The sequence below is a fragment of the Hippopotamus amphibius genome, chromosome 17 (assembly GCF_030028045.1).
Source record: "Hippopotamus amphibius kiboko isolate mHipAmp2 chromosome 17, mHipAmp2.hap2, whole genome shotgun sequence".
Lineage (NCBI taxonomy): Eukaryota > Metazoa > Chordata > Mammalia > Artiodactyla > Hippopotamidae > Hippopotamus > Hippopotamus amphibius.
Genome location: NC_080202.1, coordinates 22,702,040 through 22,720,707, shown reverse-complemented (window position 1 = coordinate 22,720,707; position 18,668 = coordinate 22,702,040). Strand labels below are relative to the sequence as shown.

General features: G+C 38.1%; 1 protein-coding gene across 4 annotated transcripts in view; it reads left to right on the top strand.

Annotated features, from left to right (window-relative positions):
- Positions 1–18,668, top strand: part of GGNBP2 (gametogenetin binding protein 2) — a 32,732-nt gene that overhangs the window by 9,489 nt on the left and 4,575 nt on the right. For 3 of the 4 annotated variants that reach the window (XM_057714931.1, XM_057714932.1, XM_057714933.1), the window contains exons 4-9: positions 261–514; positions 3,461–3,559; positions 7,690–7,803; positions 15,082–15,291; positions 16,324–16,498; positions 17,592–17,786. In XM_057714931.1, coding sequence (XP_057570914.1) covers positions 261–514; positions 3,461–3,559; positions 7,690–7,803; positions 15,082–15,291; positions 16,324–16,498; positions 17,592–17,786 — 1,047 coding nt within the window. The remainder of the gene's footprint in view (positions 1–260; positions 515–3,460; positions 3,560–7,689; positions 7,804–15,081; positions 15,292–16,323; positions 16,499–17,591; positions 17,787–18,668) is intronic. The other variant, XM_057714934.1, reaches the window with a different exon arrangement.

Here is an 18,668-nt window from a genome sequence, read left to right as displayed (position 1 = left end):
CACATACTGCATAGCCCTGGCATCCTAAGCAGAGTTTTTTATACTCTAGATTCTAGAACACAGGGGTTTGTGGAGCAAACTCAGTATAGAATGGACAAGGTGGACTACCTTGCCTTTCTGACTCAGTTGCAGATAGAGATGGCAAGCCCTCCCCAAGTTGTACTTGCTGAACAAGGATAGGAACCAGAAAGGATAGTGAAAGAGTCATTTTATGCCTTTCTTATGAACTTGTCTTTATTTTTCTTTCCTCCTTCTCTCAGCGACATAGTATGCTTAAGCAGCAAGATCTAAGTATTGCCATGGTGGTGACATCACGTGAAGTCTTGAGCGCACTTTCTCAGCTTGTCCCATGTGTTGGCTGTCGTCGCAGTGTGGAGCGCCTTTTTTCCCAGCTTGTAGAGTCTGGAAATCCTGCCCTTGAACCCCTGACAGTGGGGCCCAAGGGAGTCCTATCTGTAACTCGAAGCTGCATGACTGATGCAAAGAAGCTTTATACATTATTTTATGTACATGGGTGAGTATAAGCAATTAGGAAACAATGGGCTTGTTAAATTTTTAAACCTGATAAGTGGTAGCTTTTTTTCTAAATTTGGTTGGGGCGAAGCTTGAGTCCAGATTCAGCACTTCTATTGAGAAACGTCTGTGTGCCAGTGACTGTAAAGTTTCTTTTCTCATGTGGGGGGAGGCAGGCAGTAAGCAAACACATCATTTGTCAAGAATATGAAGTTACAAAGACAAACCAGTAAGGGAGATAGACAGTGAGTGGGTAGAATTCATGTGGAGAGTGGTCAGGGAGGGCCTCTCTGATAAAATGATGTTGAAGGTAGACTTGAATGAAGTGAGCGAGTGAACCATGTAGATATCTGGGGGAAGGCAGAGAAGGAGCAGCAAGTGTAAAGGTTCAGGGGTTGGAGTTTTCCTGGCGTGTTTCAAGAACAGCAAGGAAGCCATTGTGGCTGCAGCCAGACGAATGAAGGAAGCAGTAATAGAAGATGAGGTCAGAGGAGTACTAAAAGGCCTAATTGTGTAGTGCCATCCTGAGGTTTTTTTTTTTTTTTTTTTTTTAAACTGAGATGGAAAGATTTGGGAAGGTTTTGAGCAGAGGAGTACATGGTCTGCCTTGAAGTTTTGCCTCCTTTCACGTCTGTGTTGAGAATAAGTGGAAAGGTAGTAGAAGGGCAGAGAAACAGGCTGTTTAATAGTCCATGCAAGAAATAATAGTGACCAGTACAGGGCCACGGAGATGAGAAATGGTTGGATCCTGGATATATTTTGAGGAATGAGCCACAGGATTTTTTGGATAGATTGGGTATGGAGGAGGGCGTCAAGGATGATTCCTAGATTTGGGGTCTAAAGATCAGGACAGATGTTTCCATTTACTGAGGTGGGTAGGACTGGAGGAGGGAGGAGCAGTTTTGCAGAGCTCACTTTTGGACGTGTTAATTTGAGATAGCAATTGGGTGTCCAAGTAGAGTTCAGAGAGTTTTGGCCTAGAGATATAAATTTGTGTCATCAGCACAAATATGTTGTGTGTATGTGTGTGTATAGTATTTATATATGTATTTAAACGCATGAGATGAGATGTGATCATCAAAGGGTAAATATAAATAGGAAAAGAGAAGAGGTCTGAAGACCAAACCCTGAGGCTTTCCTACTCAGAGATGGTGGTAGAGACTTAGGAGTTTTACTCTGCCTGAGAAAAGAAGCTTTGGAGGGTTTTTTTTTCTTTTTTAAAGATTTATTTATTATTCTTATTTATTTAGATAAAATAAATATTTTATTGTGTTGGCTGTGTTGGGTCTTCGTTGCTGCACGCAGGCTTTTCTCTAGTTGTGGCAAGCGGGGGCTACTCTTCATTGTGGTGCGCAGGCTCCTCATTGTAGTAGTTTCTCTTGTTGTGGAGCACGGGCTCTAGGCGCATGGGCTTCAGTAGTTGCGGCACTTGGGCTTAGTAGTTGTGGCTCCTGGGCTCTAGAGTGCAGGCTCAGGTGTGTTGCACGGGCTTAGTTGCTCTGTGGCATGTGGTATCTTCCTGGCCCGGGGCTCAAACCCGTGTTCCCTGCATTGGCAGGCAGATTCTTAAGCACTGCACCACCTGGGATGTCCTGGAGGGTTTTTGAATAGAGAAATAACATAATGTGAAAAGGCAACTGCAGCTGCTAAGTGAAACGTAGACTGTAAAGGCAAAGGGTAGAAGCAAGGAGACCGTTTGGGAGGCCAGCTTTTGCTGTTGACTAAGCTAGAGAGGTGAGTTGGACAAGGGTGGTAATGGTGGAAGCGATGAGCAGTGACTTGATTCTAGGTGGCGCAGTGGTGAAGAATCCGCCTGCCAGTGCGGGGGACACAGGTTCGATCCCTGCTCCAGGAAGATCCCACATGTCGCGGAGCAACTAAGCCCGTGCGCCACAACTATTGATTCTGGATATATTTTAAAGTTAGAGTTGACAAACTTTGCTGATTGGTTGGATGCAGGGTTTGGATATTTAGCCTTACATGTTTCTTTTTTTTTTTATAAATCTATTTATTTATTTTATTAGCTGTGTTGGGTCTTTTTTTTTTCTGTGCGCAGGCTTTCTTTTAGTTGTGGTGAGCAGGGGCTACTCGTCATCGTGGTGTGCAGGCTCCTCATTGCCGTGGCTTCTCTTGTTGCAGAGCACGGGCTCTAGGTGCATGGGCTTCAGTAGTTGCAGCACATGGGCTCAATAGTTGTGGCTCACGGGCTTTAAAGCACAGGCTCAGTAGTTGTGGTGCACGGGCTTAGTTTTCCGTGGCGTGTGGGATCTTCCTGGAGCAGGGATTGAACCTGTGTCCTCTGCATTGGCAGGCGGATTCTTAACCACTACGCCACCTAGGAAGCCCTAGCCTTACATATTTCTATATTTGCATAAAATTTCTGTTGAAGCCTCCTCATCAAGGATAGTGTATGTTTATTTGATTTGATTTGATTTTTTCTTTCTTCCTTTTTTTTCTTTTCTTTTTTTTTTGGCTGTGCAACGAAGCTTTCAGGATCTTAATTTCTTGACCAGGGATTGAACCTGCGCTGTCAGCTGTCATCAGTGAGAGAGCATGGTGTCCTCACCACTGGATTGCCAGGGAATTCCCAAGGATAGTATATGTTTAGATATCTAATGTTTGGACAAGGGAGTATGGCTGAGAGTATTTGAGTGCCAGGCACACTGCTAGATACAATGTAGATGCAGGGATGAATGAGACAGATGCAGTCTAGGGGAAAGAGTATGTTGAAAAGAGCTGGTCTCCTTCAACGTGTTGATAGGCTGTGAATGGAATGGGAATACAAATGTACAGACTTGGATTAGAGTTTGTTCGATGGGAAATTTTCAAAGTAAGTGATGTGTCTGTAATACTTTAGATATGCTTCTCACTAAAAGACATGATGATTTTGAAAATTCTAAAGAAAAATTAATATTAATCAAACCTTTAATGGTTTCTTTCTAATTAGGTCCAAACTAAATGACATGATAGATGCTATTCCAAAAAGTAAAAAGAACAAGAGATGTCAGTTGCACTCCTTAGATACGCACAAACCAAAACCTTTGGGGTAAGTAGAATTGATTATCACGATGCTTTGTCAGTGTTAAGATTATAAATGTTGATCATGTTTGGTAAAAAGAAAAGAAACACTGCTAGTTTTATTTCATTAACTGGTTACACTATAACACATAACACCATATAATTGGTCAAAATAAATGTCTCCTGGTTCTGTAGGCCTTTTTGCATTGGGACTATGTAGAATCTCAATATAGGTGTGATTTTTCAAAGTAGTGGTATCATTCTTTAATCTGTGTAATAGTCATAATGTATAAATTACTTTTCTTGTCTTTCTTGTCTTTCGGTCTCCCTAATAATTTATGAGTCGGTTATAGCAATATGAATTTGTGTAATTAATGTGCAGTTTTCTTCTTGGTTAGGTGCTACAGTGCCCAAGGCGGCCTCTGCCCCCATCTCCTGGCACAGTGTCACAGTTGCCCCTTCAAAATTGCTTGGGGTTGGGGGTGGTAAGGAGAAACCGTGAAATTTGAAGGGAGTTCCTAAGAAGTAACTTTTTTTTTGGGTGGAGTGGGATGATGTAAAACTAAACTTCTAAATTAATTTTAAAAATTAGTTTTTTGAATATTTCATTAGTAGTGTTGACACCATTGTTAAATTGACATTTTCCTCCCTGGTAAAAAGACTTGGATGACCAGGTGGTGGCGTGTTAATAATATATTTTTTCTATATTCAGGAACAAAAAATTTTTTAAACTTTTGTTATGAAAACTATCAAACACATAGAAAAGTAGAGAGACTATACAAGGTATACAGGGACCCTCTTATCCCCAAATACCCTCACCCAGACTCAGTAGTTACCAAGATTTCCCACATTTATTTCATTTGTTCACCTTTTTCTTTGCTGAAGTATTTTAAAGCAAGTTCCAGGCATCCATAGTTGTTTTACTATTACATATTTCCACATTCATCTCTAAATTCAGTGACATTTTCTTTCATGACAGTGCCATTATAACACCCAACAAAACTTTTTAATAATCTAATCCCCAGTTCATATTTAGATTTCCCCAGCTCTCTCTAAAAGTGTCTTCTTACATTGATTTGTTCGAATTAAGATTTAAACAAGAACCACACATTATATGATTTCTAAATGTGAGAGCTCTGAACCTAGTAAAGCTCTACACAACTGGTTATCTAAGGATAATTATTTCACATACCTGGTTTACCAGTATCTTTAAAGAATTCCTGACTTTCCCAATATAGAGTTCAGTCTAATTTTCTTGTTAGACAATAACCTTTATCTGAATAACCTGTTGATTAAAGCCACAGAGTAGTATGCTATAATAAAAAGGCTGTCTTCTGGTTTTGTTTTGTTTTTTTAATGAATATACTTCATTGAGGAGCTGAAAAGCAATAGTTACTCCGACATCTTAAACATCTGTGCTCACTGCCACCTTCCTTCAAAGACTTTCACTTTTGCTCTGGGTTCCATCTCCTCTCTTGTTCTCCCTGACTTTACTTCATCAATTATCTACTTTTTTATTAAATTGACATACAGCTATGTTTTCCTATATTTCAGCTTAAAAATAAAAAACAAACCTCCACAGACTTCACATCCTGCTTCAGCTCTAGTCCAGCCACATGGGAAGCCAAATGTTTGGGAAGGTTGTTTGCTGAATTATGCAGTCAGTGTGAATGGAGTTAGGTGATCTTTAAGCAACACCTCCTAAGGTAGCTTCAGTTATTCCCATATGCTATGTGGATAGCAGGGCCAGAGAGTATAGTCTGCTTAGCCAAGACTTCTCCTCTTCCACTTTGGGTAGTCACTGCCACTCTATGCTACTGTGACTTTTTATATTTTTCCACTGTTGTTCCCCCCCCTTTCTCACTTTAGATTTTCTTTAGGGGAAAGTATAATACAGTTAATTAGGTTTTAGCCTAATCAGTAGTAACAATCTAGTTCAGTCTTCTTGAGAATATTCTCATATTCATACAGGTAAACCCAAGTTATTGTCTGTCTGGGAATAAGTGTGAGATCTGAAAGAAAGGTCTAGGCCAGAGTTGTAGGCCTGTAGCTGATGAGTGATGTACAGTTGACCTTGAACAACGCAGCGATTAGGAACACTGACCCTCCACACAATGGAAAATTTAAGTGTAACTTCAGTTGGCCCTTCATATACATGGGTCCTTTGTATCCTCAGATTCCACGAACTGCAGATTGTGTAGTGCTGTGCTATTTACTATTGAAAAAATCTGTGTGTAAGTTGACCTGCACAATTCAGTCTCATGTTGTTCAGTGGTCAGCTGTGTAAGATCACCTAGAGGAGGAGTAGAGTAATAGAAAGGAATGCTGAGAAATTCAGTTTAATAGTAGAAAAGAATAAGCCTAAAGAAACTTGAGAAAGAGTGGCCAGAGAGGTAGGAGGAAGCCAAGGGAAAAGGGTGTTTGCCGGGGAGGGGGTCGGTCAGCTGTGTTGAAGGTTACTGAGTTATCAAGGACCCAGAGGTGTCCATTGGATATAGCAACACTGAGATAATTGGTAATCTTGACGGGCAGATCTGTGGTTGAACGGAAACAGAATCCAGATCAGAATGAATAGAAAAGTGCATGCGATGCAAGGTTGTAATGGATCAGTGAGTGGAAAGTATGGGAGTAGAACAAGGAAGTGGAAAGACTTCCTTTTTCAGACAGCTTGATCTTGAAGGAGGGAGTGGTATAGACATTTGGTCTGGAGAGATTATGAATAAAGTTTTGATGTGAGCTGTAGAATTTTTTTAAGTATCTTTTTTAGAATAATGCTTTCACATTCTGATGGTATAATAACCATTCCCCAGCTCTGATTTCATGAACCTTTTTCTCAATAATGAGAACTTGAGTTTGAGAGGTATTCAGTTTTAGATTATGGATCACTCAAGCTTAATTAGAAAACTGCAAATTTGGGAGGTGAGAGTAGAAGGAGATAACATGGAAGGCAGAGCAGGATTTGAGGTTTTTGTTTCAAAAATAAGGAGCATTATTGACCCTTGGCCTGACCCCTTGTGAGATGGGAATAGGGGAGCTGCATTGTATGTGTGACCTTATATGGTGGGCAGGGGGTTGAGAAATACTTATTTAGCTATATAGAGTAGGTTAAGTAAAGATTCAGAAGTTTTTCCATCTCAAGCATCCAAGGTAATGAATTTCTAGGACTGTAGTGAGACCTGCAGGAGAACAGGCAGGAGCCAGTTCAGAATCATGAAAAATCCAGAAGACTATCATTGAATGGAATATAGAAACACATTTCTCTTGGAATGCACATCTGCAACAAAGCAAAATGCATGACCAGCGCCACACTGAAACCTGTGGGGGAGGGAGAGTCTGGGAAGTTTTTAGTAAGTTTTTAAAAAATTATTTGTGTAGTACTTACTACTAATTTAGGCTGTGTAAAGTGTTCATCTTAGTATGCTATCTCTTAGTAAATGTAAAAATTTATTTACTGTAATTAGATTAATCTTTCTCAGCTACTTGTAAATGTAAAGGTAGATAAGAATTTTGTTGCCATGGGCTACCTATAAAGTTGCCTTAAGTAGATCAATGCTTGTTAGAATTCAATTTGTAGAAGATTGATCCATGTTTGTAGGTGAAAATATTTTATAATTTTCCAGCCCTTTTAACTTTAAAACATTCCAAGTAGATTTGCTCATAAAATGCTTAGTATGTTAACCAATTACTATCTTGATAAGTTTTAAATGTTGTTAAATTAGATAAACAATAGTTGAGCAGAAGTTTTTATATAAAGATATGAGCACTTGTCTAAATAACGTTTTAATATGGTTAAAGTAAATATGTAATTATATACAAATTTGCAGACTTAATCCTACTAATATCCTAATGTATAAAGAGTTCATGATTTTAATATAAACTATAGAAATTATTCCTTCAGATTATCTCAGTGTCACTAAGCTTTGTACCATACTGTACTACAGTGAAGGGAGCAGTAGCAGTGTCAGTTCAGAGAAGTTAAGTACAGATAAGAGAAGTAGTGAAGACCACAGGAAGGACAGCAAGTGTAGGATCATTTTCCATTATGGACCTTTCCAGGGAACAGCCAGGTAAAATCAAGCAATCCTTTACTCAGCTTTTTAAAATGTTTTATACTCTTATGTATTCCTCCTTCTCACTAAGATTTGTTTCTTTCTGCAGAGGTTGTTGGATGGACGTGTGGGAACTAATGTCCCAAGAATGCAGGGATGAAGTAGTTTTAATTGACTCTAGTTGTCTTTTAGAAACACTAGAAACATATCTGCGAAAACACAGGTAAGTCCAGAGGTCATCATGGTGTCGTTAGAAGGTGCCTTAGCTGTCAGTCATCCAGACTGACCTGTCACTGACCTTCTTCATATAATAGTACTCCAGTCTTCTTGTTAATACCTGGCACTAGGTGGAGCTTAATGTCAGGGTAGGCAGTTCTGTTATGGGATGACTCTCAGTGTTGGCCTTCTTGGGTTAGGTCAGCATTTCCTTTTTTTGTAATTTTTACCTGTTGGTTCCAGGCCAGCCTTTCAAGAAACACAGAGTAACTGTGAAGCAAGTAAAGTATATGTAGTCACTGTGGAAATTCTAGTACTACTTGTTTTTATGATAGAAACATTTCATGATGTCATTTTCAAAGTTAAGGTTAAAATAGCAGCTTTTCCTTAGTAATATTTTGAAGTATATATTTCTTTAATTGTTTGTTAAGACCTAAACATAGAGTTGGAATTCATATGCTTCATGTACTATAAAAGTAACTTCAGATTTTTCTTTTTAGAATACTACTTTACAAAGGAATTTTCTAAGTGTCATTAACATTTGGAAATTCGTAGGGAGGGAGAGTGCAGTAGGAAAGGAGACTGGTAAGGGAGCCATCTAGAGATGGCGTTCTTGGCGGGGGGGTTGTACTGTTTTCATTTAAATTTGTCACATGTTGGGTTTGTGGTTGTGTGTTCTTTGACTTTGGGACAGATATACATGATTATAATACTTGGGGGACACTTCTAGAAAACATACATAAATGATAAAAACTGGCATTATCAAGATTGGTGTTTATATGGCAGTGAGCTAATGGCTTTATCTGCATACTAAGTTTATTAAGCGTTTTTCTTTTCTCAGTTACAAACTTTCTTGTTTTTTGCCTTTTTGGTTGGTTATACCCAAGAGAGTAGAGAATGTGTCTATTTGGAGTTTGGGAGGCGGATTTTTAAACGTGAAACATAAACATATTGGTACGTTACAGATTCCTTTCTCTTTCAATATGAATTGGTCCATCCAAAAGATAGCTTTTTTGGGTGATGAATTACTAGTTACTAGAGCTCATGTTTTGGAATTTCTTATATTGTTTTTAGCTATTTCCTGTGGTTGGGGGGCAGTATTTTATAAGAAAGGTGGCGTCCATTTTATAAATATATTAAGGATGGGGGTAGAAGTACAAGTAAGAGCAATTAAGGGAGATTGCGTTGAATCTGGGTTTTATTGATTATAACTTTATACACGTTACTTTTCTGTACCTTGGTGTGTTTCTTCTTTAAGACAAAAATAATGATAGTCATGGTCTTTTGGATTTATGCTAAGATTAAATTTGTTGTGAGGATTGATGATATGTAGTAAGACTTACTTAGAACAGTATCTGGCACGTTGTAAGCACGTCTTTGAACATGTGCACGCCAGATTTGCAAGTCCTTGTTTTTCCTGTGTGTCTAGTTCTCTTTATAGGTACAAGTAGAGCTTTTGAGGTACAGTCAGTTGAAAATGATTTTTAAGTGTCTGAATAATGGACCTTCTTGGCACTTCTACTTTATTTAGTGGACTTTTCTGAGCACTTTATAATAAAGATTTTATAACACTATTTAGCTAGTTAAGTATTATGATAGTATATTATTAGAGTGAGGTGTTAGGACACTGTGAAACCTCTGAATTAAGAAAATGTTTTTTAAATTTGTATGCCAGGTTACTTTTGAAAATAGGAAAAATCACTTTCATTCTTATGGCTTCCATATAAATTTTTAAATTGCTGTTTACTTATGCTTATGTTACTTATGATTATATATAGTCAAACATATTAGGCTGAGAACTTAAAGCAGTAAAATATGGGGAAAATATTTCAAGTTTTATTACTGGTACTGTATGATATTTAACCATTTATTTACTTGAAAATGTAAACTTACCATTTAGAGCCTGAAAATGTAGAATTATTTTTATTTCTGTGTCCATGACCATTTCTCCCACCAAGGGGAAGATTTTTTTTAAAATTGTGATAAAAAAAACACATAACATACACTTATCCTCTTAACAGTTTTTAAGTGTTCAGTACAGTATTGTTAACCATTTGCTCCTTGTACAATGGATCTCTAGAGTTTTTTCATCTTACATGATTGAAGCTATACCCACCCATTGAACAATAACTCCTCATTTACCCCTCCCTGCATCCCCTGTGAGCCACCATTCTGTTTTGTTTTTTAGAGTTCAATTACTTTATATAACTCACACAGATGGAATCATGAAGTATTTGTCTTTTTGTGTCTGGCTTATTTCACTTAGCATGATATTCTCAGGGTTCATCCGTGTTGTAACATGACAGAACTTTCTTCTTTTTTAAGGATGAATAATGTCTCATTGTAGGTATACACTACATTCACCTGTCATTGGACATTTAGGTTGTTCCCACATCTTGGCTATCGTGAATAATGCTGCAGTGAACATGAATGTGTGCAAAAAACTCTGTTTTTAATTCTTTTGTATATATTCCCAGAACTGGGATTGCTGGATTATGTGGTAGTTCTATTTTTAATTTTTTGAGGAAATGCTATACTATTTGCCATACTGGCAGCACCATTTTACAGTCCCATCAGCAGTGTGCAAGGGTTCCAGTTTCTCCAGATCCTTGTCAACACTTGATATTTTCTTATTTTTTGATAGTGGCCCTACGGTGGGTTTGAGGTGATATTGTGTGGTTTTGATTTGCGTTTCCCTGGTGATTAGTGATGCTGAGCATTTTATCATATGCTTATGAGCTCTTTGTATATCTTCTTTGGAGAAATGTCTATTCATTCCTTGGTCCGTGTTTTAATCAGGATCTTTTTTTGTTTGTTTTGTTATTGAGTTGTAAGAGTTCTTTATTTATTCTGGACATTAACCCTTTATCCTGTATGGTTTGTGAATATCTTCTCCATTCCATAGGTTGCCCTTCACTCTGTTGATTGTTTTATTTGCTACACAGAAGTTTTTAAGTTTGATGTAGTCTCATTTGTCTATTTTTTCTTTTGTTCCCTGTGCTTTTGATGTCATATCCAAGAAATCATCATCTATTCCATTATGTTTTCTTCTAGGGGTTTTATAGTTTCAGGTCTTAATGTTTAGGTCTTTAACCCATTTTGAGTTAATATTCATATATTTCTGTGTCTATTTTTTAAGTGTTAGTGAAATATAATGATTTTTTAAAAAAATAAATTTATTTTTTTGGCTGTGTTGGGTCTTCGTTGCTGCACGTGGGCTTTAGTTGTGGAGAACAGGTTGCTATTCTTTGTTGTGGTGTATTGGGCTTCTCATTGCCGTGGCTTCTTTTGTTGCGGAGCACAGGCTTCAGTAGTTGTGGCACACGGGCTCAGTAGTTGTGGCTCGTGAGCTCTAGAGCGCAGGCTCAGTAGTTGTAGCATACGGGCTTAGTTGCTCTGCAGCATGTGGGATCTTCCCGGATCAGGGCTCAAACCCGTGTCCCCCGAGTTGGCAGGCAGATTCTTAACCGCTGTGCCACCAGGGAAGTCTGAAACAATGATTTAATTGTAGTTGTCAAGATTATTGCCTCTGTTTACAGAGTCAATTTAGAGCTTCTGTTTTAATGTATATTCATTTCAAGAAACACAGTTATCTGCTATTGGGTCAGAAAGATGTGTGTATCAAACTAATGCATAATAGTATAAGGGTAAATGCTATAGTAAGAAGTGTGAATCAGAAATAATAGGAACATGGGACGGTTGAATTGTAGTTATGGGAATTGCAGAAGGCTTCTTTAAGGATGGATGTGATTTAGGCAAATGGAGAAGGATGTGGAGAGGAGTGGGGCGGAGGCATAAGGAAAAAAAGACTTTGAAGTAGGGACACATCAGCTATATTCAGAGTAGTGCATTGTACATGGAAGCAACCTAAATGTCCATTGACAGATGAATGGATAAAGAAGATGTTGTGTGTGTGTGTCCACAAACAATGGTCTACTACTCAGCCATAAAAAATGAATGAAATAATGCCATTTGTAGCAACTTGGATGGACCTAGAGATTATGATAGTAAGTGAAGTAAATCAGAAAGACAAATTCCATGATATCACTTATATGTGGAATCTAAAAATACAATTTCAATGTAACTTATTTACAAGATAGAAACAGACGCACAGACATAAGAGGATGAGTCAAAAATTATCCACACTCTGATTACGTTAAAACTTCTGTTGGCCACACTGTCTTATTAGCGCTTTCCATTCAAGGCCAGTCTCCCCAGTCACTGCTGTGCAGGTGTGAATGTGTTACGTCAGTTCATTTGTAACTGCAGTGCGAGCAGAAATGGATGCCCCACTTGTGATTTGCACAAAAGAAGGATAGCATGCAGTGATTTGTTTTTTGTGGTCTGAGGGTGTACCTGGTGCCGTTATTTATTGAAGTGTGCAGTATGGAGAAAGTGTTTTGTCTCAAAGAAGTGTGTATGAATTGATAGAGAAGTTCAAGGAAGGTGGCACAAGTGTTAGTCATCAAGAAGGAGCCAGATACCCATCCCTGTCCATGGCTGATGACAACGTTGAGGGTACACATGAAATGATTCTGCCGAATAGACAAGTCATGGTGGATTATGTGACAGATCATTTGCAAATCATCCATGGCTCAAAAGTTCAACAATCAACAGTGCTTGTTACAGTGAGATGCTTATTGAAGAGCTGAAGCCTGAAGTTTGGGTTAAACACAGAGCACTGCTATCCAAGGGTGCTGTGATCTTGCATGACAGTGCACATCTGCACACTTCTACCCACACTGTCGACACTCTGCAAACACTTCGTTTTGAGGTGTTAAAGCATCCTCCCTATAGTCCTGATCTTGCTCTATCGGACTTTCACCTGTTTGGTCCCCTGAAAGCAGCCCTATGAGGACAAAAATGCACTTCTGATGAAGAAGTGAAGACAGCGGTGCATTTGTGGCTCACAGCTCAGCCTAAAACATTTTTTAATGAGGGAATACGAAAGCTTGTTGACAGATGCACACAGTGTATTGAAAAGCAAGGAGATTGTCAAAAAGTGATGTATTTGTCTTTTTTTTTTTAATACATCTATCTATTTATTTATTTATTTATTGGCTGCGTTGGGTCTTCGTTGCTGCACACGGGCTTTCTCTAGTTGCTGCGAGCGGGGCTACTCTTCATTGTGGTGCGCATGCTCCTCATTGTAGTGGTTTCTCTTGTTGTGGAGCACGGGCTCTAGGTGCATGGGCTTCAGTAGTTGCGGCACTTGGGCTCAGTAGTTGTGGCTCGTGGGCTCTAGAGCACAGGCTCAGTAGTTGTGGCACACGGGCTTAGTTGCTCCATGGCATGTGGAATCTTCCCAGGACAGGGCTCGAACCCGTGTCCCCTGCATTGGCAGGCGGATTCTTTACCACTGCACCACCTAGGAAGTCCGATGTATTTGTCTTTTCTAAAAGTTAATTAAAATAAATTCTACAGCCAGAGTGCAGATAATTTTTGACTCACGCTTGTAGAAAACAAACTTATGGTTATCCGAGGGTGAAGGGAATTAGGGGAGGATTAAATTAGGAGTTTGGGATTAGCAGATACAAACTACTATATATAAAACAGATAAACAACAAGGTTCTACTGTATAGCACAGGGAACAATATTCAATATCCTGTAATAAACTATGATGGAAAAGAATATGAAAAAGAATATGTGTGTATATATATCTCTCTCTGAATCACTTTGCTGTACACCAGAAACTAACACAACATTGTTAATCAACTATAACTAAATTAAAAAAGAAAAACTGAGGTAGTCTATTGTATATATGGTATGTATAGCGGGGCAGGGTAGAGTAGAGGAGCCATGAAGGGAGAGATGAATCTTGGGAAATAAAGCTGGAAATAGTAGGTTGGATAAGAGAAGTCACTGAAGGCCTTAATGAGTTTGAACTTTGTTCACAGACAGTGGGGAGGTTTTTAAGCTGAGAGTGAGATAATGAGGTTTGTTTTAAAAAATTCTTTTGGTATGAGAGATGCGTTAGAGCTAGTAAGAGTGGAGGCAGAGAAACCTGTTAAGAAGCATTTTTAAAAATTGTCTAGGCAATTTAAAACAGGGCAGAGGGGATTGAAAAGAATTGACCTTCAAGAGATGTAAGAAAGAATTAATACCAATTGGCTCCACCCCTAAAAGCAGGACCTAAGGAGGAGTTGAAATTCACTGAGATTTCATCCTGGGTAACTGTGTGAATGGTGATTTCTTAACACAGATGGATGGGAACGTAGGAAGGGAACCGTGTTGCCCTTGGTTTTGTTCAGTGAATTTAATGTATTGCCTTTTGGACATCTGTGTTGCCTCCCAGTGTTCAGTGTGGGTCTGGCCCTCAGGCAAGGACAGAGACTTGAGCAGAGCTGTAGAGTCGAGAGTCAGACATGTTGACTGAAGCCATGGGAATAGATGAGCTCACTTGGGTAGATGAATTTAAATCAAAGAAAGCAAAATTTCCTCATTCCACCACAGCTGATCTACTCAGAGAGCCAGTTATTAATATTGTGAGCTTGTCTTTTTCACCAGACTGAATTCTTCCTTATTTCAGGAATTCAAAAATAAACCAGGCTCTATTCTTTTTTGTTTTTATTTTTTTGCTGATTGAATAATATTTGGTTTCTAAAAGAAAACTTTGTCATCTTTCTACATTCACATGCATTTCAACACTTTTACCACATTATGTACACTTAAGTTTAAACCACATTTCTACATGTATGTTGTCTATATCATGACTGAGTGTTGAGAAACATGCATTTTTTTTGTGAGGAATGAGTTTGGCATTTTGGAAATTACCAATAAACTAAAAATGCATATCCCACTTTCCCATTTTTCTTGCCCTTCCCACCCCACATACTTCAATAGTGATGTATTAAAATGTGAAAATTTGAATCAGGGTTTACTGGCTGAAGATACCAACTAGTTTCAGAGGCTGAAAGTGGAGGGATCCTAGAGTCATTGGTTGATAGCGTCTGTTTGATTTCTGACCTGCACAAATAGCTCTTGAAGTGAAGATATGCTAGTCCTTGGCAACTAATATTTTCTGGGCATGTATTTTATGAACTAACAGGTTATTTATCTGCCTCATTCTTTTAGGCCCATGTGTTTCTCTAGTTTAAAAAATCACTTGCAATTGGAGATCTAGCTATATCCATGTAATCCCTAAATGTATATTTACCTTATATGTGTATGTTTTCAATGTGTATATGGAGGCTTTTTTTAATGCTGTAAATGGGAGGGGAATGTCATCGTCTAGTACACTGTTGTATACCTCAGTTCTTAATTTTGAGGTTTTTCTTTTCAACAGGTTTTGCACTGATTGCAAAAATAAAGTCCTCCGAGCATACAATATCCTTATTGGTGAACTTGATTGCAGCAAAGAAAAGGGCTACTGTGCTGCACTTTATGAAGGCTTGCGGTGCTGTCCACATGAGCGACACATACATGTTTGCTGTGAGACAGACTTCATTGCACATCTTTTGGGTCGTGCTGAGCCAGAGTTCGCAGGAGGGTATGAGTATGTAATTTGCTAGAATGGGCTATCTAGCGCTTTGCTTCATTTTATCCTTCTGCCTCAGTACATATGATATATATATAAATTAAAGTGTGCCTGTAAAGATTTTGCTTTCTTTAAAATATGCATTTTATTGAGTGAAAAAAGGGAGACAGTGTCGATCAGTTGTCTGCTCCTTGTTGCTTGAAGTAGGCAGGCTTTTTTTGGCTTTCATTATTACAGCTTATCATTTTCATTTGAAAATGATTAGGGATTTTTTTCCCCCTCCATCCATGCGTTTCCATGTTTAAATTTTGTTTATAATGATGGTTTTTGCATAGGAAGTGAGATCTTTGCAGCAGAGGGTTAAGAAATACTTTATTGAATGTAATTCATGAACTGTGTATATTATTATTAAATTATATGAGAACCTAAAATTTTATCTCTGGCTTTGTTGTAAAAAGAAAATCAGAAAAAGTTGTTCACAGAATAAATTGAACCCACTTCCCCTTGTGTTTTGTGTATCAGCTCTCACTTGAGTGTCTACTTTCTGCTAGGCATTCAGAATACAAATACTTCTTTTATCACTGAAGTTCATGAACACTTCTACTAAAGATTGGCCTAGAGGGCTTTTGCCCACGATTGAATCACTTTGGCATTGTCTTTCAACATTACCCCTCAAAAAAAGGACAGAAACCAAATAGGCATTTGCTGTAATTGGAAGGTGAACTGTCATGCCTACTTCAGCTGGACACTTACATGTGACAACTTCTATGTGCCCCAAAAAACATCTTTTTAGGGCCAGTTCCTGAATTACTGTATTTTTAGCAATATTAGGACTGAGTTTTACCTGCATGTATATTTCTCATTGGTTTTATATGTGTGCTTGTGTATTTATACATACACTGAGTTTGAATGTGTAACTGTCTTGTTATTAATTTGTTACTAGGTACGCAGATTGTGTTTAAAACCTGAACTTGCAGAGGTGTTATCCATCTTTTACTGTTTCAGCCTAAGGGTATGGAGGAAATATGTGTGATTCATTCTTCTTTACAGGAGAAGAGAAAGGCATGCTAAGACAATAGACATAGCTCAAGAAGAAGTTCTGACCTGCTTGGGAATTCATCTTTATGAAAGACTGCATCGAATCTGGCAAAAACTACGGGCAGAAGAGCAGACGTGGCAGATGCTTTTCTATCTTGGTGTTGATGCTTTACGCAAGAGTTTTGAGGTAAGAACAGTGAACTGCTTCAGTGTCCAGACTGCTTAGTTAAGTTATTGGACTGCATCGTAATGTTAATCATCACTCTTACCTTGCCTTCGAGAGCTATGATCCACTGGTTGTGGCTTTTGGGGGATTAGGAGAGTTTGCTGGGGAACTGGGATTTAGAAGGATCTTGTAGATTTTTTCTTTGTTTTTTAATCCTGTTACTCTGCCAGCCTTGATTTTTACACGTTCTCAGAGTAGAAAACTAAAATTGATGATTATTTAATGAGAAGCTGCTATGAAACATAACTGTTGACAAGTTAAAAGCAGCCCAAAAATAAGCATGAAAATTACAAACATTTAATGAGTCCCAGTCAGCCTGCTTCTTTCCAGGAGTATGAAGTAAATGCTGTCTGAATGCCATGATATAAGAGCTGCTTTTTAGAAGCACACTGAAGGTTCTTTATAATGCTGATATTGGGTTTCGTGTTGTGATCTGATAACATTTCTTTCAGTTTTACTCTGTCGAACGTAAATTTTTGGTTGGTGAATATTGTTATATTCTAGGGCTTGGTTGTAATTCTGTAAGTGGTCATCAGTCCCTTTTGAGAATGATATGAAAGCTATAAACCCTTTTTTCAAAAGCCTACCCATGAACTTTAAATACTGTTCTAGGGAGTCTGAGGAGATTTGTGCTGGTTTTTGCTGAACAGATTTCTTGTTCCTTTTCTCTTTGTATGTTTGTGTCCAGAAACTAGATCATTTAATGAGGTTAAATAGTCTTCTCATTGTATGAAGAAATGGATGAATATTTACTTTGCTGTGTTAAAATTCTGAAATTTGAAACTAGAATATTTCTGGTTTGAAATTGGAGTATGTGTAAGTCTACCTTTCCCATGGGAATTGGTTGTATTTCCTGAGTAGATTTTAAGACTCTGTCATCATTTAAGGTATTAAAATTTAAAATTCTTTGTGGGGACTACCTGACCAAAATTGCATCGTGAAATACCAGTTTCTGTGTGTGTGTGATATCATTTAAAATTAACAAGTGAGAATTTCCATGGAAAATAAAGGGAAGTTTGGGCCAGTATTCAGTCTCACTTTGTTTTTATAATAGATGACTGTGGAAAAAGTACAGGGTATTAGTCGATTGGAACAACTTTGTGAAGAATTTTCAGAGGAGGAACGAGTAAGAGAACTCAAGCAAGAAAAGAAGCGCCAAAAACGGAAGAATAGACGAAAAAATAAATGTGTATGTGATATTCCTACTCCTTTACAAACAGCAGATGAAAAGGAAGTAAGCCAAGAGAAGGTAGTATTTCTTAATATTGACTCATAAATATATAGCTTTTGTCTAGATTTCAGCACTTTTACTATGCTTCCCCAGAATGTGGGCTCCTCTGGCTTGTTTATTGGCTTTTTTTCTTACTGTAATCTGTATAAGCCAAAATCTTTAGTGTCATGTGTTTGTTTTATAAAGACAATGTTGGATAGTTACTTATTACCTGACTTTAGTATTCTGTTAGATCAAAGTCCAAATGTGAAAAGTTAACTCCATTCCTCACCTAGGGCAGGTTCTTAACTTTTGGTCTCAGGACCCCTTTGTATTTGGGGTGGGAGGGGGGTGTTGTTTTTGTTTTTGTTTTTTTGACTGCGGCATGCAGGATCCTAATTCCCCAACCAGGGATCGAACTCGTGCCCCCTGCATTGGAAGCATGGAGTCCCAAACACCGGACCGCCAGGGAGTTCCCCTCCTTTGCATTCTTAAAAGTTAGGGTGCCCAGTGAGCTTCTGTTTATGTGGATTATACTTATCAGCATTTACTGTATTAGAAATTAAAATGGAGAAATTTAAAGTTATTTATTAATTCCTTTAAAAATAAGCCCATTATGTGTTAGCATGAATAACATTTTTTGAAAAATAGTTATTTTCTAGAAAAAAATTGAGAAGGGCAGCATTAATTTATATTTTTGCAAATCTAATATTTGGCTTGAAAGGAATCAAGTAGATTCTCATATCTGCTTCTGCATTCAGTCTGTTTGCTTATGTTGCTTGGTCATAGCATGTGAAGAAAGACTGACTTCACCCGGATATGTATAGTAGGAAAATGGAGGAGTGTTTTAATATAAACCTTTTCAGATAGTTGTGGATATTCTTCTTTGGCATTATAACTTGACAGGTGGTAGTTTCTTAA